The sequence below is a fragment of the Macaca thibetana genome, chromosome 5 (assembly GCF_024542745.1).
Source record: "Macaca thibetana thibetana isolate TM-01 chromosome 5, ASM2454274v1, whole genome shotgun sequence".
NCBI lineage: Eukaryota > Metazoa > Chordata > Mammalia > Primates > Cercopithecidae > Macaca > Macaca thibetana.
This window is the reverse complement of record NC_065582.1, coordinates 101,863,471-101,889,602: the sequence shown is the minus strand read 5'-3', so window position 1 is coordinate 101,889,602 and position 26,132 is coordinate 101,863,471. Positions and strand designations below refer to the sequence as shown.

Here is a 26,132-nt window from a genome sequence, read left to right as displayed (position 1 = left end):
ACCAGCGTGGCCAACTTGGTGAAACCCTCTCTCTACTAAAAATATAAAAATTAGCCAGACGTGATGGCAGGTGCATCTAATCCTGTCTCCTCGGGAGGCTGAGACTGGAGAATCGCTTGGACCCAGGAGTCAGAGGTTGCAGTGAGCTGAGATCACTGCCCTTCAGCCTGGGCGACAGAGCGAGACTCCATCTGGAAGAAAAAAAAAAAAGTTACTACAGAGTTTGTGAATCATGTAGGGCATTTGCCGCTTCCTAAAATTCCCTCATTAAAAAATTTTCCCATCTGCCTCTTCCTTGCTTATACCTTGGTTTAAACAGTGATGTGTATAGGCTGAACAAAGGTTTACTTATGGTATGAATAGTGGGTTTATTTTTAAAATTTCATATTCCTTTATCTCAAAATGGAACCAAGAAAAAGGAAATATTCACCAAAGATTTGCCTGGGAGCTTTTAACAGATCATTCCCTAAGCCATTGCAAATTTGCAACAAGAAACCAGAAAGCTATTCAGTGTGACTGGCAAAACAATTTAGTCGCAAGGACAAAGGAGGCAACCCAGAGCAGGGGCTCAAAGCCTACCTCTACTCCTGTGAACTTCCTGCCTCTTAGGTCTTCCTTTGCCCTGCCCAGGAGCCTTTGTGAGTTCCACCCAAGAGGGAGTTGTTGAACAGTGTGGGGAGAGCAAGTTTCTTTCACAAAGCCTGGACCTCATAAAACTCATCCTACCAATGATATCCATGATGTCCTTTTTCACCTCACTACTTACAGGGCTTTTAGTTGAAGGTGATGGTGAATCATAAAAAGAAAATTTGTCTCAGAATAGGTGTAGAATTACATGTCTGCCGATAAAATCTTAGTCTGGGTTTTTTTATTTTTATTTTTTGACACTAATGAAGTAAAACCTTAATTAACTAGAATCCTTAATTTAATAGGATTTCCTCCCTGTGGGAGACTTCTTGATTTTAGAATCATGTAGTAATAAACTAGTGTTAGGAATTCTGTGAAAGAGTGGCTTAATTAGGTTCTTCTGGTTATTTCTGTAGCAATTTTCAATATTTTGGAATGAAAATCTGGAAGTATGGGAGAAACCCAACTGATGCTGAGATAAGGCTAATACAAGGCTGAGTTGTTTGATTTAAAAATATTTTAGTAATGTAACTTTGTTAAAGGAAAATTGAGTGTGTGGAATTGATGAGAAAGTTGAGGACTCTGAGTAGCCTGTTAGTTGAGGTGTAACTGTTCACACCCACCCTTTTGGATCCTGGACTGAGAATTGCCATTTGGAGTTCCCTTCTCTGAGACAAAGGTAGCATTAATTTAGAAGGGATGGAGCTCTGCCCTGTGAAGTGGAGCCTAAGGCTGAACACTGACCAGCTATAGGGACTCCTTTGTTGTAAGTGGCATATCAGAGAGGGGAGAACTCCCTTGGTGGTGAGAATAGCCAAGCAGACAAACACATGCCCGTGGTAAGCTTCCCCCCACCCACTCACCCATCGGCCTGTCTTGACTGCTGCAAGGTGCATGCACTGGATAGTCTGGGAGAAGAGAAGCTTAGTTGCTCAGAGGATGTTTGCCTGCTTAGTTCCTCCCTGCAAACTGGCTCAAAGTGGCTGTAAAACAAGTTTGAAGGAAAGTTATTTTCTGATCAGTCTGATTACTTGGCTTTTATGGTTATATGCTAATGGCATATGATCTTTTGAACCAACAAGAGGAATTACAAAAATCATAAAACAATTGAAAGGAATTGGGTATCATCAAGTCCAGTGTGCTACTGCCAACCAGAAGTAAGTTTAACTGTCTGAAACAGGTGAGACTCAGACTCCATTGCAGAAGAATTCATGACCAGTTTCTGGTTCAGCAGCTTCTTCTTTTCAGTATTTTGACTAGCATAAATTATTAACTTTGTGGTTTTAAGAGTTATTTTAAAATCTGATAATTGCAATATCCATCATCTAGGAAAAGTTTTTGATACACACAGGTCTAAGAAGATAATTCTTTTTTTTTTTTTTTTTTTTTTTTTGAGATGGAGTCTTGCTCTGTCGCCCTGGCTGGAGTACAGTGGTGCAATCTCAGCTCACTGCAGCCTCCACCTCCTGGGTTCAAGCGATTCTCCTGTCTCAGCCCCCCGAGTAGCTCGCACTATAGACACATGCCACCACACCCAGCTAATTTTTGTATTTTTAGTAGAGACAGGGTTTCACCATGTTGGCCAGGATGGTCTTGATCTCTTGACTTCATGATCCACCCGCCTCAGCCTCCCAAAGTGCTAGGATTACAGGCCTGAGCCACTGCGCCCAGCCTAAGGAGATTATTATTTACCACATTGTAGCGAATTCAGTCAGGCAGCTAATTTCTCTCTGTGCATCCTACTCCCATAGATTAAAAGGCTATAGAAATACCACATTACTTTTTAGATGATTTTTAAAAATAATTTTTGCATGTGTCTTCCAGAGTTAAATCTTTTTTAAAGAGTTGTTAAGTTTATAAAAATATATAAGTGTGTAGTGGCTGTTTTTAAATCTAAAAGTATTGAATGATTAGCTTCTATGCAGAGTACCATGCTTTAGCACCAGGAGAGGTGCTACATTTGGGAGGTTCTTTTCTGATGGAGTTCACATGCTAGGGGAGAGGGGAGGAGGAGAGAGAACTAACTGATGTGTTAGGTAAGCACATACTTGGTGGATTTGAGGAAGCCTTTACCTTTAGAGTGAGTGACATTTGAATTATTCCAGAGATTTGCTGGAAGCTGAAAATTAAGGATGGGGATGTGTGGTGGAGAGAGAGGCAGTGGAAATTTGTGGCTGGAATGAAATCATCAAAGTCTAGGATATCACTGAGGAATGGGGAGTAGTCAGGTGTGACTGGAATATAGAGGTGGTTTGTAAGAGAGTCATACTTCCTAGGGAAGCGGGCTCTGGAAGAATTGGTTTCAGTAAAGAGAGCCTGGTGGAAATTAGAGCAAGAGGCTGCCTTGCAGGGTATGTTCAGGGGATGGATGTGACTGACTGTCAAGTGGAATGCATGTGGCCTGCAGGGGGACAGTGGATAATTTCTAGAGAGTAGATCTGCATCAGATTACGGGGAAATTTTAATGCCAAAGCAAGAATTTAGAGCTTATTCTGCAGTAGTAAAGAGCCATCAAATGCTTGTTATTTTAAAATATGGATGGTGACATGAGAACCAGGACCTTAAATCAGGTCTCTTTTCATGAGAAGGCTGAATTAAAGGGATAAGATGTGGGGGAGGCAGGGAGACCAGCAGGCTCTTGTCAGAGGAAATAAGAGAAGTCAGAAGAGGGCAAAGAGGCTGGGAAAGTGGGTGGGGAAGGGTGCCTGACATCAGGGCTAGAATTTCCGAAGGTACTGACCGACAGCCTTAACTAGACAATCAAATATTTTCCTGTTTGATCAAACGGCATTGGGAGAAAACATTCAGTAGATTCCCTAGGAGCAAGTCTATGAAGACAGAAGTCATTTTATAGTTCTTATGTCACTTTTTAATCATACATTGCATGTGAGGGCTGGGAAGTGGCCCATGGTGCCGACAGTGAGGCAAGCCCACTTTTGGTTTATGTGTTGGCTAAAACTGCACTTCCTTTGGTCTCCATCTCTGATTTGTTTCTCGGTGAATGCCATTTAACCCCTTTGGTGCCAGGGCTGATTTAGGATACATTTTTATGTGGTTTAAGTAGGGCAATCAGATTATAAAGCATTCTCCGTAGGTAGAGCTGACATCTATAATTGGATTTTCTCATCCCTGACATTTGAAATGAGAAATAAAAATCATTTTTTGTGGGGTTTACATGCCAAGACACTCCCAGTAGAGTAGGCTGAGAAAGTAAATGCTGTTTTGGGTGCCTGGTAATCTTTTAATTATGAAATAAGCCTTTTGATTTTAATCTTTCAAAATGTACGCTACTGATCCAGGAAAACAGCCTTTTTAAAGTTCACATCCTGCTGACTCCTGCAGATGAAAAGCTTCCACCTCTACCCCATATTTTGCAAGCTGAAAATAAAAATATCATTAATCTTGTCTCAGTTCCACTGCTGCCTATAAAAGGCTGTTCAGTTTGGAATCAGTCCTGAGCCATGATGGAGACCATAGCCCAGAGTGAATACTTGGGTTTTGGGAGCCAGGACCCCAGCTGGAGGGTCACAGCCCAGTGACTGAGGCCTCAGCCTAAGGCTGGGTTAAGGAACTTAGGCTTTGTTTAAATCACAGCCGTTATCATTGCTTCTTCCCAGACCTATCCTCGCCTCCCTTCTCGCATGTGTGTATGCATGACAAAACTTGGAGACTGATAAATTTTATTGTTTTCGTTCTTTTGTGGCATCTGAAACAGTTTGTACAATGACGACAGAAACCTGCTTCGAATTAGAGAGAAGGAAAGACGCAACCAGGAAGCTCACCAAGAGAAAGAGGCATTTCCTGAAAAGATTCCCCTTTTTGGAGAGCCCTACAAGGTATTTACTGAATACTAGAAGTTGAAGGTCTGATTTATCACAATATTGAACCCTATGATGAAACAATTCAGTATAATTGAGTTCGAACAAGGGTCACAGCTGTGAAAATAAGATAACTTATTCTACCTTATTCTAGAGATTTTTGAAAACGAAGTATGAAAATTCTCTGAACGTTGTTAGTCAGAATTACCAAAGCTTGTGGTTTTCTTTTGTAATGTTAGTCTTCTACAGTTAGTAATATGTATCCATGATAGTCTTCTCAACAGGGGAATTGAGTTAAAATAGCACATTAAATTCTACATGTCATACATTAAGTTCAGAGTTTTTTCCTTAATGGTATTATATAATGTGGTTTGTTAAATGGTAGTTTTCCTTAGTTTTTTTCATTCTCAAATTCTCCTTTTTTTTCAGACAGCAAAAGGTGATGAGCTGTCTAGTCGAATACAGAACATGTTGGGAAACTACGAAGAAGTGAAGGAGTTCCTTAGTACTAAGTCCCACACTCATCGCTTGGATGCTTCTGAAAATAGATTGGGAAAGCCGAAATATCCTTTAATTCCTGACAAAGGGAGCAGCATTCCATCCAGCTCCTTCCACACTAGTGTCCACCACCAGTCCATTCACACTCCTGCGTCTGGACCACTCTCTGTTGGCAACATTAGCCACAATCCAAAGATGGCGCAGCCAAGAACTGAACCAATGCCAAGTCTCCATGCCAAAAGCTACGGCCCACCAGACAGCCAGCACCTGACCCAGGATCGCCTTGGTCAGGAGGGGTACGGCTCTAGTCATCACAAGAAAGGTGACCGAAGAGCTGACGGAGACCACTGTGCTTCAGTGACAGACTCCGCTCCAGAGAGGGAGCTTTCTCCCTTAATCTCCTCTTTGCCTTCCCCAGTTCCCCCTTTGTCACCTATACATTCCAACCAGCAAACTCTTCCCCGGACGCAAGGAAGCAGCAAGGTTCATGGCAGCAACAATAACAGTAAAGGCTGTTGCCCAGCCAAATCTCCCAAGGAGCTAGCAGTGAAAGTCCATGATAAAGAGACCCCTCAAGACAGTTTGGTGGCCCCTCCCCAGCCACCTTCTCAGACATTTCCACCTCCCTCCCTTCCCTCAAAAAGTGTTGCAATGCAGCAGAAGCCCACGGCTTATGTCCGACCCATGGATGGTCAAGATCAGGCTCCTAGTGAATCCCCTGAACTGAAACCACTGCCGGAGGACTATCGACAGCAGACCTTTGAAAAAACAGACTTGAAAGTGCCTGCCAAAGCTAAGCTCACCAAACTGAAGATGCCTTCTCAGTCAGTTGAGGTGTGTGGAATTTCTTATCTTGGGCAATTCTGATTCGAAGACGGATTTGAGATGAAAATGTCTGGAGGATGTGGGGCAAGGTGGGGAGGTTAGTCCATGGCTTTTGGGTAGGGGGAGTTCTTTTTGGCTTTTTGGCTTTAATAACCCATGAAAAACTCAGCTCTGAGATGGACAACTGGTTATAGATATTGAAATGCAGTTTGCAGAAAGGTTTAGAGAACCTTTTTATTGAGCCAAAATTTATATACAGTAAAGCATAGAGATCATAAGAGTACAGTTTGTGTTTCAAAAAATAGATACACCTGTAGGATCCCAAACCCAATCAACATAGAGAAGATTTCGTTTACCAGAAAGTTTCAGGAAGGTTTTCAGGTGTCTTATTTATTGTTTTGGGAGACACTGGGATAACAATGTGAAGAAAAAAGTTTTTTGATTAATACCTCCTCAGACCCAGTTAGTTTTTCCTGAGATCTAAACTGTAAAAAAGTAAAAACAAGATGACAGAGTCGCTTAATTTTTATTATTTTAAAAGCACTTGTTCCCTGTAAATTGTAAGGAACTTTGTAACTAAAGTTCTGTTCTAATATTTTATTATTTATCACCTAAAAAAGAAGAGTGGGTGTATGGTGACATTTCACTTGAGAGTGAGTCACAAATATAATACAGAATGTTTTTCAACTATGGGTTTTAAAAGTAACCCAAATGCTGTACTTCTTAAAACCAAGAAAAAAAAAATTTCTTTTTCTACTCCGTGGATGAACAGCAGCATTGTGTTTGAATGAGGAGAATCAGAGCATACATCCTATCACTGAAATTTTAAAGTGGTACCAGTTTCTCCAAAATTAAGATTAGTAGTGTGAAGTGAAATGTTTGAAGTGAATTTTAAAACTTATCTTTTAATGTAAAGTCTATGGTTTAGTTACATCTATTGTATAAACATTCTAATTTGCATCTCCATTGCTCAAAGACATTTGTGCCATCCAGATATGTCTTACATAATGCCAGAAGGTAAAATTCCTTAGGTGGGGGTGTGATTCCTACCCGGAAAGATAACCTTTATCTTCCAGGAGGACAACCTGTAACTTTCTGGTGTCAGCTTCTGGTTTAGAAGAGGGAGGTTGGGGTGCCGTCCTCACTGAGCTTTTGAGCTGAGTGCTTCCAGATGTCTTCTGAATGCCACTTGTTTGGGGGCCAAGGAAAAATAAGAAAGAAGGAGTAAAAGCAATGGTAGAAATGACCAAGATGGCAGAACTGCACCTCCGATCCTAACTTACGAAGATTTAATGCGTTGAGCCATTTATTGAACATTTTGTGCTGTGACAGAGGAAGGAGTAGGCAGCTGAATGAAGGCAAAATAAAGTGAGATTCTCCCTCCTCAAAACAGTCACTCCACCTGCCTTCTAATTCAGGCAGTAAAGAACTCAATGATAGTTTCTTTGCTTTCTTTATCAAATAGGGTTAGCTGTATGTTCCCAGTTGAAAAAAAAAGAGGGGGGGAACAACTTAACATTCTTTCTAAAAATAACCTAAAAAATTGCTTTAAAACAATTTTTAGACAAATTAGCAAATATTTACATTGTCTACCAAATGCCCAACCATATGCTTAAGTGCAAGATTCTGTGCCAGAGAAATCGGTCCTTGCTGCAGGACAGATTAGTCTAGTGTAGAGATCAGCCTACACTTATGAAACAATTAGAGAACAATTGAGTTTTCTCTCTCTGGAACTAGGTACTTAAAGAACCTGTGTAATTCAGCCCTAGGTTTCCTAGTAGATGTTTCTGGGAGAGGATTCCGGTTAACTTACTGCTTTCTTGGGTGGAAATAAGTAGGCTGAGTTGAGATTCTTCAGTGTCATAAAACCCCTTATATTTAACACGTATTTCAAACGTAGGACTATGTTAATTGGCTCTTGCATGTTTTCTGAGGAACAAAATACTCCATAAATTTGGTTATTGAAGAATGGGGGTTTTCTTGGCACCAGGCATCTGCTATCAACGATGGAGTAGAAGTAAACCTTTCATCTGCAGCCTCTGTTCAGTCAGCATTTCCTTTAATGTGATGGTTCCCTCTGGTCTCGGCCAGAGTTCTCATGCCAGGCAGTGGCAGCTGTGGTGCCAACTGCCTGGGAGCCCCGTGGTACTGTTGGTGAGTGGGAGGATGGAACTGAGGGGGTCAGACAGATGGAGGGCTCTAGGTGACCCATGTAAGGACAAATTAGGAGCCAAGAGCGTGGAATGAAGGAGTCGTCAATCCGGGAAGCAGGGATCTTGGAGCTGTCTGGTCAGGTTTTGGATTTGATTTTGCTCTTTTAACAAAGATCTCATGTTTCAGACTTAGCATTAATTTTCTGTTTACACACTTAGCAAAATGGGTATTTTTGAAAGTTTTAAAAATATACTTGAATTTTAAATTTCAAATTTTAATATTTCTTGTGAATCCGGGGATTATTATTCTGGTGAACCCAAGGAAAGTATAGAGATGTGGGACCAAAAATGTGGGAATTGGCCCCAGAGCAGGTAAACTTTGAATATAGGTGAGAATATTAGCAATAGCCTGGGTTATTTTTGGGTTTGCGGCAGAAGGAGAAGCTGGCTCTTGGTAGAGCTGGGAGAAGGGGGTGTGGGAGTAGCTGATTTTCCTTTTATTGCTTAATTGGTCCTAAGGCAAGTCAGGAAATATTCTCTTTCCTAGCACTCTGAGTGTGAGGATAGTTCTGTTTTGTGGTTTGTTTCATTTCTCCCCTACCCCTTCCCACTGCTTCTGTGAAATAGTAATTTTACAAATGAATCCAAATTGGAAAGCCACTCTTTGTATTTTTTGTTTTTTATGTTCCTTCATTCTCTAGCCACCTAAGTGTGGATTCTTTACTCCCTGTCCTTTCCTTTCCCCTTATGGGAAATACTTCATTTTAGGTTTTAGTTGATACTATAAAAACTCATATTCCTCTCTGGGATAAGTCTTTCTCAGAATTAAAGTTTAGTTCTTCCAAAGATCCTAAGGGAAAAAATTATCAAAAGGTCAATTTCTGACTAGAACCCTGGACCACAAAAATCTGCACTTGGTTTTCTCTGGGAGTGTCTGTTTTAGTTATACGTCAACTGGAAGATGTCTACCAGTGTGAAGTGACCAATCTGAGGCCAGGCCCAGAACTCCCCGATCTCACGTAGATCCCTTCCAGCTGCAGAGTTGCCACATCAGAGGTGGGCCTGCCCAATTGGAAGACTGGGATTTCTTTATATCACTCTTTTCTATCTAGAGATAACAAGTGAAAGTGAGAGAAGCCGTGGTATCTCTGTGAGTGCTCATGCACGTGGACCCTGAGACTGGGGGCATTGGGATGGAATGTGGAGGTGGGGAGGTCTGCCTAGATACAGGTTTCAGATAGAGGATTTATGTGCTAGATAGGCTTTTTATTGAAAAGCAGAAATGGAATAAGCAGAGATGGGTATACCAAATCATATACTGAATTTAGAATGTTTGAATTTTAAAGCTAAGGACACAGCTCTTTCATTTTACAAATAAGGTCTAAAAGGGTAAAGTCCTTCATTTTGCAAAAAGTTGTAGTTAATATCAGAGCCAGAGCTAGAACTTTTGACTTGAATTAGAGTTAGTTCTTTTGACTTGCTGTTTGGTGGCAGCATTGGTGGCGGTGGTGAGATGTTTGTGTTTTTGACCAGAAGAGTTGTGCTTTGTCACCCAGACTGAACCTACAGCAGAGCCATGGAGGATACAGTGAGTTTCATTTCCTGTTGTGTTTCTTGGCCTCACTTTTATCTTTCATCATTCCTCCTTTTCTTTTCTTTTCTTTTCTTTTCTTTTCTTTTCTTTTCTTTTCTTTTCTTTTTTTTCTTTTCTTTTCTTTTCTTTTCTTTTCTTTTTTCTTTCTTTCTTTCTTTCTTCTTTTCTTTCTTTCTTTCTTTCTTTCTTAACTTATCCTTTCAACAAACTGGTATTTTGTTTATTTTGTTTTGTTTTTTGAGACAGAGTCTCGCTCTGTCTCTAGGCTGGAGTGCAATGGCACAATCTTGGCTCACTGCAACCTCAACCTCCCGGGTTCAAGCAATCCTCCTGCCTCAGCCTCCCGTGTAGTTGGGACTACAGGCGTGTGCCACCATACCCAGCTAATTTTTTGTATATATATATTTTTTTGGAGATGGTGTTTCACCATGTTGGCCAGGATGGTCTCAATCTCTTGACCTCATGATCCGCCTGCCTCAGCCTCCCAAAGTGCCGGGATTACAGGCACGAACCACTGCACCTGGCCCAACAAACTGATATTAACCCTCCACTGTGTTCCTTGCACTGTACTAGGCTCTTGGTGATACAGCTGAGATCAAGCTAGACAGATCCCTGGTCTCATAGACCATCTATTCTAATGGGGAGCATTGATAATACAGATATAATGAAATCATAGGCGTTGGTAAGAGTGCCGCAAGAAGTAAAGAGGGTGATGAGAATGAGATGAATCAGAGGAGGCTGACTTAAAAATGGTGGTCAGCACAGGATGCTCTGAGGAGGCACCTTTCACAGAGACATGGAGGATGAACATGTGTCAGTCATGAAGAGCTCAGAGACGTATTTCATTTCAGGCAGAGGAAACAAGTGTGAAGGCCTGAACTTAGGAAAAGGAATGGCCTTGTTAATCCCAGCACATTGGGAGGCCAAGGTGGGAGCATCACTTGAGCCCAGGAGTTCAAGACCAGCCTGGGCAACATAGTGAGATGCTGTCTCTATAAAAAAAATTAAAAAGTTTTCCCAGCTACTGGGAAAAATGAGAAGTAGTTCCAGCTACTCAGGAGGCTGAGATAGGAGGATCATTTGAGCCTGAGAGGCTGAGGTTGTAGTGAGTCGAGATACTGCCACTGAACCCCAGCCTGAGTGACAGCGGGACCCTGTCTCAGCTGCCCCTGCCACCCAAAATAAACAGAAATGAGGGGAGTATGGTTGGAACACTGAGAGTGAGGGGAGGATGTGAGATGGGACTGGAGACATGGGCAGTAGTAAGACCATGGAGGCCTTGTTGGCCATGAAAGGGCATTTGAGTATTGTTTGTGATGGAGACCACTGGATAATGTTGAGCAGGGGAGGGACATACCTCCTTTTTTTTTTTTTTTTTTCTTTTTAAAAAACTGTAACTCTGGCTCCTGGGTGGGAAATGGATGAGAGGGGCAAAGGTGGAAGCCTGGAGACCAGTTGGGGGATGGGAAATGATACTGGCTTAGGGTAGGATAGTAGCCATGTACATGGTGCGAAGTGGACAAGTTCTGGATTTGTTTGGCAGGGAACTGATAGGGCTCTGTGATTGATGGGAGATAGGAGTGGCCTGAGGTGAGGGAAGGTGAGGCATCAAACAAGGCTGGTAGGCTTTTTACTTGAAAGGCAAGGATGGTGGGATGATACCAGCCACTGAGAGGGAAATGACCTGGAAAACTAAGAACTCTAGTTGGGTCATATATTAAGATCATGTGTTAAGTTTGAGATGCTGTTATGTATCCAGGTAGAGATGACAAATGGCAGTCATAAATAGCAGTCTAACTCTGGGAAAATGTCAGGACTGGAAATAATTTGGGATTTGTTTGTGTTTATTTAGTAGGTATCTAAAACCTTGGGACTGAGCATGTGTACGTAAGAATCCTTCTATGGTCCTACTTAATTCCTCCTCCAGATCACTCTGGCTTTGAGTCCTGATTGTGACTGATTTCTGCAAAGCAATTACTCTTTTCCTTGTGGCCTCTTGTGGCATCATGTTAGGAATGTTTTGTTGCCACATGCTTGCATCTAATTTCCGAGACCTAAGTGTACATTCATTGTTGGACCACTTTGATTCATTGCAGCTCTTAAGTTGGGCCTCCTATTTTCAATAAAGTACCAGCCTAACAACTGCATGAATTAACCCACAGTGGAAAACTGTGTGATAGTGATTCACTTTGCATTCACATGTACAAACATTCTTTCCTACTTCCATATTTAACTTAAACCTCAAGAAGAGGGACTTCCCTATTATGAGATGATTTAAACCTTCAGGTGGTTTACTTCTGGATATGCCGATGGTGCATATCCTGCTCCTGCACCACTCAAAACACATTTAAGCTGCTCACTCTCTCACAAACACATCATGTATTCAGCATTTTAACCAAAATATCTCGAGCCCCTGTTGTGTGCCAGGCCTGGTTCTGGGGATGAGGTTACAATGATGGGCAAAACCAGGTGCTTCCAGTCCTCTTGGACCTTAACTGTCCAGTTAGAAACTGACATTAGTCAAGTAATCACTCAGATCCATGTAAAAGAAGCTTTGACAAGTGCTATAAGGGAAACTACAAGCTATTCTAAGAGCTGTAAGAGGGGATTGTGACTTAGAACTAAGTAGCTGAGGAAGGCTTCTCTGAGGAAGTACTATTTGAGGAAGTACTATTCGAATGAGAGCTGGTGAGTAGGAGTGCCCCAGGTGAGGGGTGTTGGGGCTTAAGCAGTGTCAGTATTCCAGGAAGAAGGAATAGCATGTGCCACTGGCTTATGCCACACGGTGTACAGAGACCATTAGATAATTCTTCCCAGGATATAAGCCCAGTGCCATAGATCAAAGGGAATTTTTCATTTATTCTGAAACTTGGCAGCACATCAGAATCACCTGGGAAGCCTGTTAAAAGCACAAATTGTTAAAAATAAAAATTCCCAGGCCCTCCCCTAGGTGGGTTGAGGAAACTACATCTCTTGCAGTTTGTTCTGTAGCCTGGAAATGACAACTGTTCCGGAAAAGCTGGTGGGCCACAGGGAGCTGGAGGGGCCCCTCCCAGTGGCTCAAGAAGCCCCCCCGCCATGTGGGTCTCAGGCACAAGGATCACACTGAACTGATAGATGGGGTTTTCATTCCTGAGTAGGATGTCAGAGTAGCCTCAGGGGAGAAGCACAAGAGTGGGATCCCCAAGGCTCTCCTCCTCTTTTCCTCCGCAGCTCATGTTTTTCATTGTTCTGCCCCCAACATTTTCAAGCTTATGTAGGGAAGGTAGAAGATTATGACACAGTCTTATCTAGCTTTTCAGGTTCTGTTTTCTAAAAATGTTTTGTTATGGTAACTCTAGATTCTGTAAGCTGGACCTCAGTGAGCCTGGGCAGACCTACATGACCTAAATGTGTTAGGAAATTGATAGCAGAGTCAAGTTATCAGTGTGCAGAATTCCCTGCTGCCATGGGTGGTGCCTGGAACAGACGACTTCCATAACCGCTTGTAAGAAAGCATGAAGAATAAGTCACCTGCACTTTAGAGGCCAAATTTTAAACCTGAAAAGATCTAAATATAGAAGGTTTAAAATAGTGACAGGCAGGTTTTTTAGAGCAGAAGCTGTAAACAAGCAGCCTGAGGGCTAGGTTGGGCCTGCAGACAAATTATTTTGTTTGGCCTGTAGGACTTGTTTTCTTTCTTTCTCCTTACTCTCCCTACCACCCCCCACACTTTTAGCCAGTATTTACAAACTGGAGAATTCAGGGGAAAAAAATCAGATTATTGGCTGAGTAGAGGCAATTTCTGGAACCTGGCAATCTTTTAATTTTATTTATTAAAAATTTTCTTTTTAGAGACAGTCTTTCTCTGTCAACCGGGCTGGAGTGCAGTGGCACCATTACAGCTCATGTCAGCCTTGAACTCCTGGGTTCAAGCAGTGCTCCACCTTTACCATACTGAGTAGCTAGGACTGCAGGCACACAGCACCATGCTTGGCTGATTTATTTTTATTTTTTGTAGAGACAAGGTCTTGTGGTGTTGCCCAGGCTGAACCTGGCAGTCTTTTGAAGAAACGCTTTAAACTCTGAAGGAAACTTTTAAAGTAATATAGACGCAATTTTTTTGACAAGCTCTTAAATTGCTAAATAAGTTAATGCAAAGAATAGAATTGCTTATAGTAGCCCAAGAGGAAAGCATAAAATTGAAACTGGAAGAATTTTTTGGGTGGTATTAATTGGAATTGTTTTTACTTTGTGCATTTCACTCTCTATTCCTTCTCGAAAATGTCCGAAGTACATTTAGTACCAGGATAAGAAATTCCTGTTCCTCCTTGTTTTCACACTTGAGATGTTTGTGGATGGTTATTGGATCCCCCTGAGTCTCTCCAGTTGTGCCTTTGCCAAAATACAGACATTCAACTCTTTTGAATCTTGCCAGACTGCATGTGCTCTCCCAGGCTCTCACATAGCCACCCGGGTCATTTTAGCTCTTCTCTAGATTAATTGTGTTTTATTTTGAGCCAACTGATAATCTTCAGGGACAGAAACCCAGATATTCCAAGGGGAATCTTGTTGATGACTGAGTTAGTGGTTTGATTTTGGCTGTTTTGGTGGGGGTGACCAACACTCATGAGATGTTTAAACAGTTCCTCCTAAGAGAGGATCCTGGTTCATGTTAACATAGTAAGTTTATTTTTTGATCTTGTATTTCGTCTCTACAGTTGCCAACAGCAGTTTGAAAATCATTATTTTCCAAGGTTAACTTTGCATGTTCACATTTCCCAAGAACTCTATAAGCAGCTATTTTTACATTGATTTTGTTCCTTTCTTTAATTGTTGAAATCACTCGATTGATGGTTTTTCCCACAGAGGTCTAGAGTCCACACAAACTATTAGTTTTCCCTTGAACTTCATTTCATTCCCTATTTAAATTTGGCCTACTTTCTCTCTGCATTTTTTTTTCCTAACCCCGTGGTAATTTGTGAAGCCCATTCTAATCTTCTTAATCCCTTTGGCTGAAGGGTTTTGAGGTTTAATGTTTTAATCTGGAGGCTTCGGTATTTAAGTAATTAGAGGTCCTATTTCTAGCCCTGTCCTTTAGATAAATCACCTTAGGTTTTTTATTCCAATTTACAAATAATAGAACCCTGAAAACTCATATTGGACAAGAATTTGGAGCTTTGAATTGAACTGCATGAATTAAGAAAGGAAGGCATTCTATGTTATGTATATTTCCAGTTATTTTTTTTTTTTTTTTGAGACAGAGTCTAGCTCTATCACCCAGGCTGGAGTGCACTGGTGCGATCTCAGCTCACTGCAACTTCTGCCTTCCGGGTTCAAGCGATTCTCCTGCCTCAGCCTCCCGAGTAGCTGAGATTACAGGCATGTGCCACCATGCCTGGCTAATTTTTGTATTTTTTAGTAGAGACAGGGCTTCACTATGTTGGCCAGACTGGTCTCAAAAGCTGATCTCGTGATCTGCCTGCCTCGGCCTCCCAAAGTGCTGGGATTACAAGCGTGAGCCACCATGCCCGGCCCCAGTTATTCTTAATCCCACACTTTATGGATTCTTTATGGATTCTCTTTTTCCTTAGAGCTGAATTTTTAAAATACTCTACCCCAAAGCAAGTATTTGCTGTTGCATTTTAGAAAAATTTAAAATAGAACTCTATGGTATAATTAGAATTTGTTACTTACAACATTTTTTCATGCTTGAGAACATGGAACTTGTGAAAACAAATTTTTCCTATTAAATAATATGAACATTCTTACAAAATGTTTTTTAAAAACAACTTTCTGTTTCTTTGTCATAGAAGGATTCGTATTTTTACATTCTTTTCTGTCAACAAATATTTGAACACCCATTAGATATAAAGGGAGCTAATAGGAAAGAAAGACACATGCATGATAAATTTATTATGACATAGCATAAAAAATCCAAAGTGTAATCAGTATGAACAAGGTAAAATGGAACTCTTCATAATACAATGCTGGCATAGTCCCCTTGTTCACATTATGATGGAAACTGTTGTAAGTGCTTTATAGGTGCTAACTCATTTCATCTTCATGATGATCCCATGTGGTAGGTACTGTTACCATCCTGTTTTACTGAGAGATTTAGAGGTACAGAGAGATTGGTTGTCCAAGCTTCTGGAGGCTTTTGCCATTGGATCTGAAATCCAGACTCAAGTAGTCTGGTTCCGGAGTACACAGCCTTAACCACAACACCTACATTATATTGCCTTTCAAAAGTGAAAACTGTACATTTTTTTTTTTTTTAAGAGTTGACTTTTGAAGCACTTTGCACTCTGGTGAAAGGTACATCCAGGCCAAAGGCTTAGGAAGAGAAAAGACGTAGAAGCAAGACACGGAGGGAAGTCTAGTGGGAGTGGCAGGGCTTGTGGCTCTAGGAGATTGGGCATGGGCAGAGGAGAGCAGTGGGGAGATGGGCCTGGTGGCAAGATAGGGCCAGCTTTTGAAGTTCTTTAGTTACTTATTGAGTAATTTAGACAAAAACAAGAATCATTAATAAAAGGCGGAGAATTATTTTGGCTTCATGGCAGGCAGTACAGCTTGGGCTTATAATTCTGTGAGACTTCGGGCAAGGAACCTAACCTTCCTGTGTTACCAGTTTATTCATCTGTAAAGCGGGTCTAATAGACTGAGGTAATCTTTGAATTACTTAGGACAGTGCCTTGTACATAGTAAGAGTTCCATACTGTTATTATGTAACTCTTGGTAGTGGTGGAAGTGATTAGAGTAGAGATTTGAACTGGGCCTTAAGAAAAAGATACAATTTGGACAGAGGGCTATCAAAATGGGGAATTAGTGATGTTGGGGAGTTAGGAAGACTCTGATCACATTGTTTATTGAAACATACTTTAGAAATGAAGTTGGAATTAGATCAAGTAGACCATTAATTCCCAGTTAAGAGTTCTAAGTGAATAAAGCCCCTAAGATTTGATTTTAAAGTTTTAAAAATAAGTAAACAAATGAAAAGCCTAGTGAAAGAAAGTATTTCCTTAGGTTATCAAGCTTTTAAGAACGGGTTTGCCATAGTTTTAAACCCCCGCCGCTGTTGTTCAACATTCCCCCGCCCCGCAACCCTAACCCTACCCTACCCGTGCCTGATGGCGTAGTTGCTCCATGAGCTCACTCCTGAAGAACAGCATTCCCGTGGCTTGGCAATCTCTGGTGTAAACAGTTCACTTTATAAAAATGTATGCACTCTAAAATCTTGTAGTGCCCTTCCCCCTTTAATTTCCAAAGCACTTATTTCATTTCTCTCTTGATTATCACAGTAACCTTGTGAGTTACATATGGCAGTTGGCAGGAGTCACCATTTTACATGCTGTGGAACTGAGTCTCTTAAGTTTAATTTAAGCTAGTAAATGGCAGAGATGGAGACATGAAACCTGGATCCTAGTTCCTAGTTCCAGCGCTCCATCTGCCACAAAACATGGTTTCTGTGGAGTAATGATGGCTTATATACACTTTTATTTAAGGTGTGCTGTTTTTCCACATGGCCTTGCTTTCGTGTTGGCATCTGATGAGTCATGCAAATATAGAGTGGCATGGGGATTCAAATGAGAGGATGAGTAAAACTCAGTTTTGGTCTTCGTGGCCATGTGGCTTGCTCTGAGACCTTTAACTTTGCTTCCTACCTTTCAGAGAAGGAAGCACCAGGTATGAATTCTCTCAATTCTTTCTACCTACAGTGCCACCCCCGCCCCCAAATCATAGCAGCCACCATTTGTCTCTTTCTGTTTAATCTCACAGAAGGAGATGTTCTCAACTCCCCTACCCTCAACCTTTGGTTACCTTAGACCTTTCCCCTATTACTCATCTCTTTCATGATAGTCTATAGTTACATTTAGGCCTTTCCCAACTGAAAGAGCAAAACAAACCCTTCTTCACTCTTGTGTCTTCTCTAATTACTACCTTCTTGTTCCCTTCACAGCAAAAGCTCTGGAGACAGAAGTAGGTAAACACTCTGTGCCTGCTTCCTCTCCTCCCCTCCCCTCCCCTCTACTTGCAACACACTGCAGCCTGCTTGGTGCCTTCACGCCACTGCCTCTGCCGCCACTGCCTCTGCCGGCAGGAGCCACTAGTGGACTGTATTGGATGAATTCGAGGAATGCTGTTTCAGGCCTTATCCTGCTTGACATCTCTGTAGCATTTGACACTTGACTACCATCACCTTAAATACTCTCCTCCCCTGTTGTCTGGGTTTTCTCCTACCTTTTTGCACATGCCTTAATCTCCTTTGGAGGCTGCTGTTCCCACTGCTTCTCCAGGGCTCTGTCGTCAATCATCTTTTCTCATTCTGCAGCCTTTTCCTGGTGACCTCATTTGCACTTAAGATTCAACTGCTGATGCCCACGAACACCAAATTGATTTGCTAGCCTAAAACTCTTAAACGTATTCTGAGATCTGGTTCCTGCTATCCACCTGCCCGCTGGACTTTTCTTGTAGGTGTTGCACAGGTATCTTGAATTGAACCTGTCTAAAATGGATTTTTTTGTGTCCCTCTCTCCCTATATCACTTCACACACAGAATGTTCTCCTTCCTCCTGGTCATCAGTTCTCAATTCCTTTGTGTCATATACTCCACTGTTTTGAAAGCAGCTTGATCCTATGGATATGGATATTAGGATGCATTTATAAACATTCATAGCTTCCCCTTTTCTCTGTCCCTCATTTAATATGGATTTTTACTGTTTTTCTTGAAATGTTACAACTTCTTTCTAACCTCTCATCTTGCTGCTTTCTACTCCTCAGGCTGCCGCATTATTTCACATGAGTGATTTGATTAAGTGAAAATCAGATCAAGTCATACTTGTTCAAGATCCTTTAGTACCTCTCCATTGCCTTCAGGATAAAAAGCCAGATATCTCCATTTGCCTTCTTGCCTCTTACCTGTCTTTGCAGCCTTGAGTTCTGGCCCTGCTGCTGGTACTGCCTCGTTCCACTGCAGCCCCCAGACCCTATAGAGATGACTTTCTGCTGTGCACCCCACTGCTCAGGCCTGAGTTTCAACACTTCTCCCTTGGTATCATTCTGCTGCTTTTTCTCCAGGTGGTAAACATTTTGAGGGCAGAAGTCAATTGTGTCTCATATGCTTGTTTGTCCTTTGTGTTTAGCACAGGTGAGAACTGGGGCCAAATGGGAACTTTGCTGCACTGTGCTCAGCTTGAGGATTTCTTACCCAACTCACTGTGGTCTGGAGTCTGAAAGATAATCTCTTAAATGCTTGGTTTAATGGAGGGGTGAAGTATTGGACCGAATTTCCTATTCAGGACACTTGACTGGGAAACGGGTGCAATGTTCAATAATGTTTTTGAGAAATCCTTTCACCATTTTCTGCCTAAGTATTAAGTAATTTTTGGCATTCCTACATTGAAAATAAACAGCCTAATCCGTTCATTAGGAATTTTTAGTTGAGTTCCAGCCTCATAATTCCTGTATTTTTCAGTATTGAGCCTGGAGATTAATCAGATTGTTTTATATGCTATAAAAGTTGGAAGTTTTATACCTCTTTCTCATATATAGGTGCTTTCTTTTGTATTAAATAAGACACCAGATTTCCTTTAGCATGTGTGTGTGTACATATACTTCTTATAAGTAATGCATGTAATAAAACTGCTGTTAATGTAGAAAAGGATTTGCAATCTTAAATATTTTGCTGTTGAAGGAATCACTTTTTTGGGAATGAGTCATCCAAATGGGTAGGGCATATACTCTTCTAGACCACAATGGTATCATTAACTGGTATCCTAGCAACTTAAGAATTATTAGGCCAGGCATGGTGGTTCATGCCTGTAATCCCAGCACTTTGGGAGGCTGAGGCAGGTGGATTACCTGAGGTCAGGAGTTCGAGGCCAGCCTGACCAACCAGGTGAAATCCTGTCTCTACTAAAAATACAAAACTTAGCCAGGCATGGTGGCAGGTGCCTGTATTCCCGGCTGCTCGGGAGGCTGAGACAGGAGAATTGCTTGAACTCGGGAGGCAGAGGTTGCAGTGAGCCGAGATCACGCCACTGCACTCCAGCCTGGCAAGAGTGAGACTGTGTCTCAGAAAAAAAAAAAAAAAAAAAAAAAAAAAAAAAGAATTATTGATCCTGAAAATGTCTGACTGGCAACCTGGGCTTAATTTTCCAGTAAGATTAATGGTCTTGCACTAAAGGATAAAACAGGTAACAAGGTCTTTTATCTCCCTTATATTCTCTCAAAATACTAGTGAACTAGTTGCTAAGACAAAGGAAAACACTGATGTGTTGTTCTGAACCTGAGTCTTTTATTATGTTATGACTCACCTGTAGTTAGATTTATTTCATTCAAGTCATGTAAAATAACTACACTGTGGTTTGTTTTGCTTACTTGGTTCATGTTTCTAGTGATCTGTCAGGCTGAGTGTGCACATCCGCTAAAGGTGGCTTTGGCAGGAACTTGCGCAGCAGAGAGAAGAACGCAGCAGTAAAGGGAAGAGGCGGCCTCATTCCATAGCCCCTCCAGGCTGAGGACCTATTCAGAATCTCTGTATGGAAACCGAAGATATCCATAGTACATAAAACTGGGCCATGTTTATCACAAAAGGAGATTCTTCTCTTAAAAATGAATACATTTCTTAATCTCTTACTCCCTCGTTCTCCCACTTGTGAGAGAAGGAAACATTAAAAACCAACACTGGGGCATGGCTGCCCACAGAGCGTCAGAGACTGGTATATTGATTTAGTTGCCAACGTCTAAAAATTAGTACCTTCACATTTAAGTCTGGATTTTATTTTTTGTGTTAAAAATGGGAAGAATTGGCCACATACAGTCTTACAGCACTGTCCCTTTAGGCAGGGTGCATGTGATGTCTTGTCCCAGACCTAACTGGGCCCTTCATATCACCTGCTTGATCCCTGTAAGTGTTGATGTTCTCTCCATCAATTCAAGCATTTCTGTATCTGTACGATGATTCCTCACTTTGAGCAGACCCAAGACATGAGAATCCAGACACGCAAAAGACCTACCTTTTCAGTAAGGTAATGTCGTCATGAAATGTCCTTAAAAAAATGTGATTGATTTCTCAAACTTTTAAAAGAAATTAGGTAAAGTAGAATAAACTTTGCTTTTTTTGACCCTCTATCCAAACATAGAGATGTTTACCTACAAGTCTTTAAATGTATGATTCAGGCATTCGTTCGTATTTTAATTAAAACAAAATACTATCAAGGTTAGCCTAATTAACTTTTTTTCTTTTTAGATGGCTGTTCCTAAAGCTGTGGAACATGGATTCTTATCCTCCTTGTCACCAAGTAGAATTAGTTTTCCTGTATGCGTAATGAGGAAATGGAAAATTATCTTAGTCTAGTCATGCTGCCATAACAAAAGACCTTAGATTGGGTAATTTATAAACAATAGACATTTATTTCTCACAGTTCTAGAGATTGGGGCATCCAAGATCAAGGCACTAACAGTGCCTGATAAGGACTTGCTTTCTGCCTCCAAGATGGTGCATCTTGCTACATCCTCACATGGCAGAAGAGATGGAAGAGACTTGCTCCCTCAAACCCCTTTATACAGGCACTGATCCCATCCATGAGAGCAGAGAGCCCTCATGACCTAAGCACCTCCCGGTAGCCCTGCCTCTTAATACTATCACCTTGGGATTTAAGTCCAACATAGGAACTTTGGAGAGACATATTCAGACCACAGTGGCAGTTATTGATGCTTTTTTCAGCTGTAAAATGTATGGTTTTTTTTTTTTTTTTTTTTTTTTTTTTTCCCCAAAAGAGTTTGAATTATAGCACTTAAATGGTGGTGCTGTTTACAATACCAAGTCCAACAGCATATCCTTTAATAACTTTTATTTTAAATTACTTATTTTTATAGCCAGTAATAGGAAGCCTGTTTTAAACATTCATAAGCATACAAAAGTTTCTTTCTTTCTTTTGATTTTAGCAATATTAATCCTTTAGTTAGATAGAAAACTCATGTGTTCTGTAGGGTACAGATGGGTACTTATTTATAACTAGTGGTAAATAAGTATATAATAGAACATGTTATTATTGAATGCTGAATACTCTTTGGATGTTGTTGGAAGGAAGGAAGATATACTTTAAGGTTTTGTTTTTGGAAATAATTAGATGAGACTTTTAGGCATTATATATAGGTAGTGGTTAAAAGCATGGATTTGGGATTAAGGAAGACTTGGGTTTGAATCTTGTTTTTACCTTCTCGTAGCTGTTGTAAGACAGGGAAACTACTTAACCTGTTCAAGGCTCAATTTCTTTTCTGTAAAATAGCAATGGTAGACAGTTCCTCATAAGGAGACAGTCAGGTTTCAGAAAGAAAATGTATGTTAAACCTTTATATCAATGTCTGGCATATAGTAAGTACATAATAGCTACTGTATCTACATCATAATTATACTAGTTATTTTAACATTGTCTAAATGTGTAAGCATAGTAGATTCACCTCTTTTTTCTTTTTCTTTTTTTTTTTTTTTTGAGACGGAGTTTTGCTCTTGTTACCCAGGCTGGAGTGCAATGGCTCGATCTCAGCTCACTGCAACCTCCGCCTCCCAGGTTCAAGCAATTCTCCTGCCTCAGCCTTCCCTGGTAGCTGGGATTATAGGCATGTGCCACCAAGCCCGGCTAATTTTGTATTTTTAGCAGAGATGGGGTTTCTCCATGTGGGTCAGGCTGGTCTCGAACTCTCAACCTCAGGTGATCTGCTACCTTGGCCTCCCAAAGTGCTGGGATTACAGGTGTGAGCCACCGTGCCCAGCCAGATTCACCTCTTACCTTGGCTTAGAATCTGAAATTATGGAAGTTTTAGTAGTTTTGAATATTATGGTTTTAAGAAAATATGAGTGGGAAATAATGTTTCTAGTGGACAGAGCTACGGAGTTAGAATGTATGGGTTCATTCTACTTCACATTTAAATGGGACAGTATTTCCTGAGCTGTTGTGAGAATTAAATGGGATATGTTTGCCTGATATTTAGTATACTGTTAGGTATACCACCTTTCCTTGACATATTGTATCAGTAAAAGAAAATTTATGCTGTAGGAAAATTGTATATTATCCATCTTCAAGTAGTCATTATTGACATTACACCTGTGCCTAGAAGTCAACAGAATCCCAAGAAATATCTTTGTGTTTTAGGTTGGTTTGCTGGTATTTCTCAGTTGTTTTGATGATGTAATGAAACTCTGTGTCATGGATTTAATTTTAATCAAGTTTTTAAATGTTACACTTTTTCAATAAGAGACTTGAATAGATATTTTATGCCCTAATAAAGTACTGAATACTTGCTGTATTTTCAGGATTCCAGAATAGCATTAATTGTGAGAAGTATATGGGGCCAGGGCCAGTGTGTAAAGAGCTTTTTGAGCCCAGTCACATTTCAACATTATGACAAACATGGAAAAAATTACAGGACTGAACTGAACACTGATGTATAAAGTGTTAATTCTGTGGCCTGGGTCACAAATTTAGTAAAAAATTACAGTACTGAACTGAACACTAATGTATAAAGTGTTAATTCTGTGGCCTGGGTCACAGATTTAGTAAGGAAAGATGTAAGAGTAAGCATATTTTCATGTAGTCTCTGAAGGTTCCTAAATCCAATATAGAAGATAGGCAATATTTGTATTGACTGATAGAGTAAGATGGTTTTTACAAGGTAGGGAAGCTACCACAGCTGTTCTATAAGCACATGAACAAATGTCCCAAGATACTCATTCAGTTTTTGGTTCACATAGTATTGATGAGCATATCTTTAAAATAGTGTGGAGGCCAGGCACAGTGGCTCACACCTGTAATCCCAACACTTTGGGAGGCTAAGGTGGGAGGATTCCTTGAGCCCAGGAGTTTGAGACCAGCCTGGGCAACATGGTGAGGCTGTCTCTACAAAATATTTTAAAAATTAGCGGCCAGGCATGGTGGCTCACATCTATAATCTCAGCACTTCGGGATGCTGAGGCAAGTGGATTGTCTGAGGTCAGGAATTCGAGACCAGCCTGGCCAACAGGGTTGAAACCCTGTCTCTACTAAAAATACAAAAATTAGCCAGGCGTGGTGGTGGGCACCTGTAATCCCAGCTACTCAGGAGGCTGAGGCAGGAGAATCACTCAAACCCAGGAGGCAGAAGTTGCAGTGAGTCAAGATCACGTCATTCCACTCCAGCATGGGTGACAAGAGTGAAACTCTGTCTCAAAAAAAAAAAAGAAAAAAAAAATTAGCCGGGTGCTGTGGCATGCACGTGTGGTCCCAGCTGCCCAGGAGGCTGAGGTAGGAGGATCATTTGAGCACAGGAGGTGTAAGCTGCAGTGAGCTGTGTTCGTGCCACTGCACTCCAGCCTGGCTGACAGACTCTGTCACAACAAAAAATAGTATGGGGACACCAGCCTTTATGTGTCTTGATGTGATACATTAGTCTGTTTTCATACTGCTGATAAAGACGTACCTGAGACTGGGCAATTTACAAAGGAAAGCGGTTTAGTGGAGTACTCACAGCTCCACGTGGCTGGGGAAGCCTCACAATCATGGCGGAAGGCAAAGGGGAGCAAGTCCCGTCTTACATGAGTGGCAGCAGGCAAAGAGAGAGCTTGTGCAGGGAAACTCCCATTTTTAAAACCATCAGATCTCATGCGACTCATTCACTATCACAAGAACAGCATGGGAAAGACCTGCCCCCATGATCCAGTTACCTCCCACCAGGTCCCTTCCACAACACATGGGAATTCAGGATGATATTTGGGTGGGGACACAGCCAAATCATGCCTTGTGAGTTAGGAAGAAATATAAACCAGCATATCAAACAAACGTAGGGTTTCACAAATATTGCTTAGGATGAGGTGAGGTAAAAAAGTGAGTTGATCATAAACTGACCTAAAAAAATGGTACAAGTAGTAGTATGACATGGTGTCACTATCAAAATAGTATAGAAATGACCGAAGTTTGGGAAAAACTGTTTTGGACTATCCTCATATTGTGGAGGAAAGACTGGTTAAAGAAGGGGCAGTGTCAGAAGAAAAATAAGTTTTAGGCCTGGAGGTAATTTTAAACATAATTTCTTGCCTTCACCAGCGGATGGCTTCCTCATGCTTAAAGAACTTAAACAGTTCAGAATTAAATTTTGCCCATTATTTTTCCCCCCTTTCTCTGTGCACCCTCCCTGCCCCTTAATAAATGTTTTTGGTTCTGACTACTGCTGCTCCTGCTACTGCTAATACCATCCTGTAGAAATTTTTCTTGAGTAAGGAATAGTTTTTAGAAGGCTTTTATGATGATAACTGTTTTAAATTTATTTGTAACTATGCCAGCAGGTTATTAGGTATATAGGATTGAGAGGACATTGAGGCTACAGTCTATTCAAACATTTTCAGAGGTAAAGATGGCACAGGGTTCATGGAGATTTCCTTCATGATATCTGAACAGGGCAGGGTTTCACTGCGTGATAATACCCATGCTTCCGTTGCTTGCAGACCTAATCAGTTTTACTTATTGATTGACACTGTGGGACAAGATCATGACATCCATCCTAATAAGCAGGTCTCATATCAAAAGCTTTAGAATGGAGAAAATTTTAATAATGTTTTATTAGTTGGTTAAGTAAGCCCTGATGTTTGGCTTTCTAGTGACCCGTCATTGCCCTGTAGACTCTAATGGAACAGTTTGGCTGGGTGTAGGGTGTCATGCCAGGCTGAGGTGGGAGGATTACTGTAGGCCAGGAGTTTTGAGACTAGCCTGGGCAACATAGACTCCTATCCCTATAAATATTTAACAATTAGCTGAGCATAATGGTGTGTGTGCCTGTAGTCTTAGCTGCTGAGGAGGCTGAGGTGGGAGGATCACTTCAGCTCAGGAACTTGAGCTTGAGGTTACAGTGAGCTATGACTGCGCCAGTGAACTCCAGCCTGGGCAGCAGAGTGAGACCCTGTCTCAAAACAAAAACAAAAGCAAAAAAAAGGTAGAGAGAGACAAGGAGAAGGGTAGTACTGACATGGCCAGTCTTTACTTTCACCCTCTCAGCCCTGGAACTCTCCACAGGGGAAGGTTTTTTGTTCCTTCTTGTCTAATAAACAGCTTGACTTGAGGGGTAGGGGTATCTTGGAGGCATTCTCGATGCAACCTTGAAGGTTTATCAGCACTTTGCCAGTGGACAGCACCTCAGCCCCTGCCCTGGCTCCTTTCGTTCTCATCCCCTAGAGCCAGGATCCCAGCCTTTACAAATTAAGATGTTTCTCCCACGTTAATTAATTCAGAATTTATTAGAAACATACTGCAGACACAAAGGTCAAGTACATGATGACTTCTTCAGAGCTGAAGAGTCTGCAACTGTTTACGATTATATCAGAGGAGGAGATGTAATCAAAGATTGTACTATACAATTATTAAAAGTTACAAAATTTGTTACTATTTGTTTATCATTCCCTTTCCCCTTTCAGAGGACATTTTCACAGAGATTCATGAAATAAAAGTTTGGTTGATGACAGAAGTGGGAAACCTTAGTAGGATGGAAGAAAAGAAAGACTGAGGCTTTTGTGTCATGGTAAGATGGTAAAACAATAAAAAATAACGTCTGCATTTTATTGAGAACATACTCTGTGTGTACAGGCACTGTGTTTAAGCCGTTTCCATG

The 26,132-nt window shown here is 41.1% G+C and overlaps 1 protein-coding gene across 5 annotated transcripts in view; it reads left to right on the top strand.

Annotated features, from left to right (window-relative positions):
* The window catches only part of AFF1 (ALF transcription elongation factor 1), a 207,353-nt gene that overhangs the window by 105,768 nt on the left and 75,453 nt on the right, over positions 1–26,132 (top strand). For 3 of the 5 annotated variants that reach the window (XM_050790410.1, XM_050790409.1, XM_050790411.1), the window contains 2 exons: positions 4,343–4,463; positions 4,875–5,777. The exons of 1 other annotated variant lie outside the window; for it this stretch is intronic. In XM_050790410.1, coding sequence (XP_050646367.1) covers positions 4,343–4,463; positions 4,875–5,777 — 1,024 coding nt within the window. Of the gene's footprint in view, positions 1–4,342; positions 4,464–4,874; positions 5,778–9,679; positions 26,043–26,132 lie in introns of those variants that run through there. One more of the 5 variants, XM_050790412.1, reaches the window with a different exon arrangement.